This window comes from Diabrotica undecimpunctata, chromosome 9, assembly GCF_040954645.1.
Source record: "Diabrotica undecimpunctata isolate CICGRU chromosome 9, icDiaUnde3, whole genome shotgun sequence".
In the NCBI taxonomy this organism is placed as follows: domain Eukaryota; kingdom Metazoa; phylum Arthropoda; class Insecta; order Coleoptera; family Chrysomelidae; genus Diabrotica; species Diabrotica undecimpunctata.
The window spans coordinates 4,959,751-4,967,587 of NC_092811.1; the positions used below are offsets into that span (position 1 = coordinate 4,959,751).

Here is a 7,837-nt window from a genome sequence, read left to right on the forward strand (position 1 = left end):
ATATGAGAAAAATTTGGCAATGCATTTTGCGAATTGGCAGACCTATTAAAAATATATGTAAAATATTATTTACATTTTAATATATTTATATCTAATTTACTTTATAGTAACATCTGAAACTAAATTGAGAAGCCTGAAAAATGCTGTTCCATCAGCTAAATTGCCCCAAAGGTCCTTGTTTCAGACATACTGTAAAAAACAAACATTTAATTTTATTTTTATTCAGGTTTGGGAGTCAATTACCGCATGTATAAACTAAATGATTTATATTAAACGTTTTATAGCTTCGAGATCAAATTAATGACAAAATGATTTGTTTTCCGAAGTTATCGTCCATCTTTAAAATCTTGAGTGCCCCCTGTTGGAATTGGCTATCGCTAATATTAATAATGTATCGAAGACCCCTGGTAATTTGACCAAACAATAATTATTAGTGACAGAAAACCATGTGGAGATTCCATAATTGACTGTCATCTGTGAATTAATTTTAGGTTAGAATAGGTATTTTTAAAGGTTTTGACTAATCTTGTTTATAAATAAATTAGAAAACATGGATTTGTGGAAAGATATCCTTGGTTCTCCGGTAAAAATAGTGGCTCCGATGGTAGACGCCAGTGAACTAGCATGGAGACTATTAAGTAGACGATATGGAGCTGAACTCTGTTATACACCAATGTTACATAGTGCCATTTTCACTAGAGATCCTAAGTATAGGAAAGAAGCCCTGGCTTCTTGTGAGGAAGACAAACCCTTGATTGTTCAAGTAATATATTAAACCATAATACTTTATTATTCTTTATTTTCACTATAGTTTATAGTCCAACCATCTGTGCTGTACATTTTCTCATTTTAGTAGTGATTCTTGTATCTTTTGTATGCCTGCAGTTTTGACAGTATACCTTTTTGATTTCCCTCAGTTTGAATTTATGTTAAAGGAAATATTGAAAACTAGTCAACGCTCCTTGTCTCACTTGTCTTATTTTCATCAATAATTTACTGAGAACTTTTTGTAGTTTTGTGGGAATGATCCAGATATTATGTTGGAAGCTGCTCTTTTAGCTCAAGACTATTGCTCCGCTGTAGACATTAATCTAGGTTGTCCTCAGGCTATAGCCAAAAGAGGACACTATGGGGCTTTTCTCCAAGATGAATGGCCTTTATTAGAAAAGATTGGTATGTACTGTTTAATTATTACAATTTTTCTAAAAAAGACTTGTGTTTCTTTAAACAATCAATGATTTACAAAAGACATTATGTGTTATTTTTGTTTGTAGTAAGTACCTTAAGCAAAAACTTGAAAGTACCTGTTACTTGTAAGATAAGGAGGTTTGAAACTAAGGAGAAAACAGTGCAATATGCTAAAATGTTAGAATCTGCGGGATGTAAAATGTTAACAGTTCATGGCAGAACAAGGGAGCAAAAAGGACCACTTACAGGTATAGCTGATTGGAGTTTTGTCAAGGAAGTAAGGTAAACACAATAATTATTTCATTCATTTCATAATATAATATATAAATTTTTAATATTAGAGAAGCAGTTTCAATACCAGTCATCTCTAACGGCAACATCCAATGTATTCAAGATATACAAAAATGTTTAGAAGAAACTGGGGCAGTTGGTGTTATGACAGCAGAGGGCAATCTATATAATCCCGCTTTATTTATAGGACAAAATCCTCCGGCATGGGTACCTGCCGAAGAATATCTAGATCTTGCTGAAAAATATCCTTGCCCACTGTCTTACATTAGGGGACACTTGTTTAAATTATTTCAACACATGTAAGTATTGACATATTGGTCATAAGTTTAGGAAAATATCAAAGATTTGAGGCAATTTGCAGTTCAATATACTTGGTAATGTTAGTCAAAGGTGATTTTTGTATTAGAATAAAATTTTCAGTTTATCTCTCCCTTCGAACAATGACTTAAGAATTAGATTAGGAGCTGCTAATACAATGGAACAGTTTAAGAAAATAGTGAACGAGATTAAAGGCATTTATGAGCCATATCACAATGGATTAAAAGTGTGGGAAGCGACAACTGAGCCAGATACTCAAAATATTCTCCTTCCACCTTGGTTGTGCCAATCATACGTCAGGGATGATCCTGAAAATCATATTAAGAAAGTAGAAGATAAAAAATCTGAAGAGGTAAGTTTATTGAGATGTTAAAATTAATTGCATGATCTTTAGTAGTTCGTAACTCAATGTTCAGAGTGTCCATAATTAAATGAGGCCATTAATTCACTTCAAAAGTCCAATGCCTTTATTATTAAAAGTTTCTGCTTCTGTTTACTTCCAATTTGTACATTAAAAGTACAGACTGGCCACAATTTATATTCCATATAATGTCCAAGTAATCAAATCTTCACAGTTGATGCAAGTTTTGCTGTGAGGCAATTCACTCTGTGATGCATTCAATTCTTGATGTATAGTACATCCACTAATAATTTTCCAACATAAACATGTCTCATTCTGGTATCAAAGAGACCGCCTTTCAAATCAAGGTTGTCAGACATATTTCCTAAAATTCCTAAGGTTATATTTAAAAAATATTCTCTATTCGTTATTATTCAATTGCTAGTCAACGAACGACACTCTTAAAAAATAATATGAACATATTCTCAAAATATATATATATATATATATATATATATATATATATATATATATATATATATATATATATATATATATATATATATATATATATATATAAATTAATTAACTAGGTACTAATATTTCCATGGACTCTTCACTAATGAATTAAAGCAACCGTGAACTTTGTATATATTACTTATATTCTAAGTAATTTTCGAATATTGGCAACATTGTAGTCTGGAGAGAATTTGAACGTTCGACGTTGCCCTGTTGGTGAATTTAGCGGTAATACTTTTATAGATATAATGATCGACTTTTAAGAAATCAGACAACTTTTAAGAATCCAAGTTCTCAAAAACGGTTTCAAGAATTGTATTATTTTTTTCCAAATTTCATTGATTTTTTACCTTACCTGGAAACATGAAAAATTGCAGATATATTAATAATGGTATTAAGGTTATATTCACTAATTTTAAACTCATGCATTATGGCAACAGCGAAACGCAAAGCCGTAAATTCTAATGAACACCTGTTTGTCTGGCTATGTGACACCCTAAAATATTTCCTTTTGCAGAGGCGGAGGCTTATTATAAGGTATAGGTAATATAAGTTATAAGTAATAGTATATTTTTCTAGGATGGCATTTTTTAAGATGCATCAACTTCTGTGTTATCAATAAATAATGACAATTATGTTAATGACAGCTCCGAATTAAAAAATAAAGATTTGCACGTACAATCCCAAACAATAGTTTTAAATATGTATGAGTGTTTGAAAAAAGAAAATATTGGGATGGCTGATAATGCAATTGTTTCGAGAATTCATGTATTAAAAAAATCGGGTATAAGACGATATATACAATTATTAAATTAGGCACAGTTACAGATCATTCCTTAAAACGAAAGCGACCAAATAAAAAATTGGGTAGGATTGACACTGCTGCAAAAGACGTTATTCAGCGAACAGTTTACAATTGATAATGCAATTGTTTCGAGAATTCATGTATTAAAAAATCGGGTATAAGACGATATATACAATTATTAAATTAGGCACAGTTACAGATCATTCCTTAAAACGAAAGCGACCAAATAAAAAATTGGGTAGGATTGACACTGCTGCAACAGACGTTATTCAGCGAACAGTTTAAAATTTTTACAAAGAAAATAGAGTGCCTACTTTAGAACTGATTCGTGAAAAATTAAGAGATTTCCCTGAATATAATTATATAGTCCGCCGAATTCAGTGATTGTTATGGATAATGCGTCGGATCATTCCCGCATATTAAATAAAATACCTAATAATAACACGAAAAAGGACGAAATTTTAAAATTTATGCAACTTAAAAACATCACTGTTCCTAAAAAGATTCCAGTAAAGAAAGAATTAATTAGAATGATCAAAAGTCGGAATTTTAAAAACGAATACGTTATTGACACCATTTGCAGCAGGCACGGCCATACTCTTTTGCGATTACCCTCATACTATTACATTTTTAATCCAATTGAAATGGTTTGGGGTACCGTAAAAAAACGATTGCGAAAATATAATCAGTCACCAACATTAAGCGCAATGGCCATTGAGAATATTCGAGAAATAATTAGTGGCATTAATAGCGATGTGTGGAAAAATTGCGAAGCTCATGTTGTAAAAATAGAAAACGAATATCCTGTTTTACCGGCAATAGCACCAATAGTTATCCAACCTAGGAACGATTCGACTTCAGAAGACTCCGACGATTCTTTTCAGTCCTTCTAATTAATTTCTTTACAGCTATCGCGATGCATCTTGAACACTAGTATTCATTATTATACAGTGTGTCGCATTTAAGATGAAGACACCTCTATATATCAGCTACTAAAATACATACAGATTTGACATTTTGCACAGTCATACATGTTGATAGTGCACATTTTTTTAAGATAGTCATCTGAAATTAAAATTTTAAACGCGGCTTACTGCGAATTCACAAACAGGGTAAATTTTCGATATTTTGCTTCGCGTTAGAGAAATCGGAAAAACTTATTTGGAAAAGTTGTTCCACTTATTGTAACCGCACATACCAAATTTCATGACAAAATTCGCAATTTTAGTTTTTCAGTATTATTTGTAATCTCGATCCTAAATCTACAATTGGCTGTCTAAAGATGCATCTCGGGACAGCCAACTGTCCGTTTTAGAATCCTGACTACAATTGAAGAGCTTATTTCCAAAGTGTCTTAAATCCATATAATGAAATCCATGAAATTACAGATTTTCATACAAATTTAACATACAAATTATACAATTTTCATATGCACTTTTAAATGGTAAAAAAGAAGTTGTTTTGGTACATATAACTTTATTCTAGACTTGAAGAAATCTATAAAGTTTAAAAAAAGCAAATTAAAAAAATGGAAATTTTGGATTTAAGACACTTTGGAAATAAGCTCTTCAATTAATGAAAAAAGTAAAAGTGCGAATTTTGACATAAAACTTTGTTATGTGGGGTTATAATAATATTTGGAACATCTTTTCCAAATAACTTTTTCAGATATCTCTAACTCGAAGCAAAATATTGAAGATTCACCCTGTTTGTGCATTAACAGTAGGCCGTGTTTAAAAATTAAATTTCAGTTGACTATCTTAATTGCTGGATAGACAATCTTTTAAAATTTTCTGACAGAATGAGCCATTATTTACAGATAATTGTAAAAAAATATTATGGTTTATGTAAAAACTAAATAATAAGTCCAATATTCTTATAAATCACTAAAATTAACAAGCTTTAATTTGAAAGAATTAATTTGTTATTTATTCGATGTTGTGAGCCCGCTCCCATTTGAAAAAAAAACTGATTCTGTCCTTTGAAGAGTCCTATTCAAAAATGCCCCGTTTAAACAAATCGAAGGTTGAAGGGTGCCGGACATTTTTGCCGGAAACAATTCAAATTCAAAAGATCACCTTTTTCTGCTACGGAAAATATTGCTCCGATTTCTCACCAAAATCAATGTTGAGACTTTAGTTTAGATACTCTTGAATCTCAAAAATACTCATTTACATATTTTTCAAGCCTCGAAAATGCATATTAGGTATCGCATTTTTCGGATTTTAAATCGCCTATATCTCCAAAACTATTAACTTTTGAGAAAAATGACATAGATCTTATTTAGAGTCACCCAAAAACCTAAAAAATATTTTTTGGAGCACAAAAGGTGATATTTTGAATTTGTTTAAAAAATTGTTTAAACAATTTCTGCCCAAAAATTGAGAAATTTTCCTGAATATAATTATGTAAAAATTAATAAAAATTATATGATTTTTCTTGAAATATGCGTTTGATAACTGATCCCTTTTCTTAATTTCCACGCCAATGGTCGGCATTGGCATCAAAGAATCTCAAAAGCCGACGCTTGGCAAATTGACGATGGAAAAAGTATATACTGGCCTGAACTGTTCTAAAAGCCACCGTCCTTAAACTGTTGACTATTTGACAACAATGACAAATTTTTCTATTGTTATAAATATAAACAACTTGAAATGATGTATAAATTTGGATCTCTAATGTAATTTTACCAAATGTATGGTTTACAATGATTCAGAGTTGGTATTTTGAGTATAAAATAACTTGTTGTTAATTTTAAGAAGTCAGAAAATAAAAGACAGTACGAAGACTCGGAAGGAAGAACAATAAGCAGAAAAAAGATGAAAAGACTAAGAAGAATCAGTAGAAGACCAGAAAAACCAGAAAATTTATCAGATAGACCTTCTGAAAAGTGTTCAGTATGTGTAAACCCATTGGTGAGTATTATCATCCTATAAGATGATTTTTGGTAGTTTTGGTACTTTCTTCATGGATAATATCTTCGCAAAATTCAATAGTAGATCATTTTTTCCAATGCACATGACTGTCTTCTGTTTTAGGGCTCCAAATGTTCATATAGGCTGTGCAAAAAGTGCTGTAGAGATAAATGTTATGTAGAAGATTTAGACTGTAAAGGACATAGGATTTTAGTGAAAACAAGAAGAGAACTTGCAAAAATGTATGCTAGTCAAGAAAAGAAAGATATTCAACCAACGAGTGTTGGTGTTTCATAGATGTGAAAAATGTTTTAGCAAAAGTTTTATTTTGTAAATAAATAATTTTTTTATAAAAGTATTTTTATTTGATGTATCTACAAATTAATATGCAGAAATGCAGTATCAATGCTATTTTTGCTATGTAATTTTAATAAAATTTTATTCCCTCTCGATAAAATTTTCAATTGTGTATCTCATTTTTCCAAATGCAGCATAAACTTACTCTTTTAAGTAGCTCACGTGTTTGGTTGTGTCGCATTAATCTTATTTCTTGGCCCAATTACACATATCTTTACACAACTTGGATGATTTCTTGATTTTTACTGCTCATTGGGGATGGGATTTGTCATGATTTTTCTTTTCCATTGTCATCCAACAACATGTAGTTGTTGTAGCATAACTCTGGCTTCTTCTAAATCGTATATTATGAGAACAATGTCATCGGCATATCAGAGATGATTTAATTTTTGTCTATCGAATTTGAGCCCTACTTGAATCTCTTAATTGTGTACTCCATGACTGCTACAAGTAGTTTTGGCGACAAAGTATCTCCCTGTCGCATGCCTCTGCTAATTATTACCTGCTTAGTGATTCAATAAAGGTTTACTCCTGTTACATTTTTTTATATATATCAAATAATATTCACACACATGTTAACAAGATAGCGACTGTGTCAAATGCTTTTTGGAAGTCGACACATACAAACCAGGTGTCTATTAGACAGAACAAGAGACCTCTTGAGACTCAATCTTTAAAATTGTTTATTTTAATAATTTTTACAAGCAACTATTTTTACTTATGCCTTTGTTTTAATTTATTTCTTGAAACTTAAGTCTTAAACATTTTGATTGTAACAAAATGTATCCAGACACACCACTCTCTGAAGCCCTAAACTCCTTGATGTTCTGCTTTCTGGTAGAAAATCTTAATATGTTATAGAATATTAACGATGTCTAAATGGTTAGGCCAGTAATTTTATTTCTAGATTTTTTCCTTTCCTTTTATTCATATATTTTTGAAAAACATAAAATATCTGGAATGTTGGAATGTTGTTTTTTCATCAGAGAAAAAAGGTAAGGTTTATTTGGAAAATAATATTAAATTTGGAATAAGTCTTTAGCTCCATCTGTTGGTGAATTATTCGAGTTACGCAGATATTGCAAGGTAGGTAGGTCTTCTTCT

At 30.8% G+C, this 7,837-nt stretch overlaps 1 protein-coding gene across 2 annotated transcripts; it reads left to right on the forward strand.

The window, feature by feature from the left end:
* Positions 1-352: 352 nt before the first annotated feature.
* Positions 353-6,731, forward strand: Dus1 (Dihydrouridine synthase 1). Of its 2 annotated transcripts, none has more exons than XM_072542601.1 (7): positions 353-763; positions 1,014-1,173; positions 1,275-1,470; positions 1,530-1,778; positions 1,900-2,149; positions 6,224-6,376; positions 6,500-6,731. In XM_072542601.1, exons 1-7 carry the CDS (start codon positions 551-553, stop codon positions 6,671-6,673), a joined length of 1,395 nt encoding a protein of 464 aa, XP_072398702.1. In that variant the 5' UTR covers positions 353-550; the 3' UTR covers positions 6,674-6,731. The 2 variants fall into 2 exon arrangements, with proteins under 2 accessions (XP_072398702.1, XP_072398701.1); XM_072542600.1 differs by having other exon boundaries at positions 369-763; positions 6,221-6,376.
* The last annotated feature ends 1,106 nt before the right edge of the window (positions 6,732-7,837 follow it).

Bases quoted from the DNA above. Each gene is read 5' to 3' on its own strand.
- Dus1 (XM_072542600.1), top strand. From the start codon at position 551: ATGGATTTGTGGAAAGATATCCTTGGTTCTCCGGTAAAAATAGTGGCT. The intron at 1,174-1,274 runs GTATGTACTGTT...TTTTGTTTGTAG, and splicing joins GCCTTTATTAGAAAAGATTG to TAAGTACCTTAAGCAAAAAC. The intron at 2,150-6,220 runs GTAAGTTTATTG...GTTAATTTTAAG, and splicing joins AAGATAAAAAATCTGAAGAG to AAGTCAGAAAATAAAAGACA.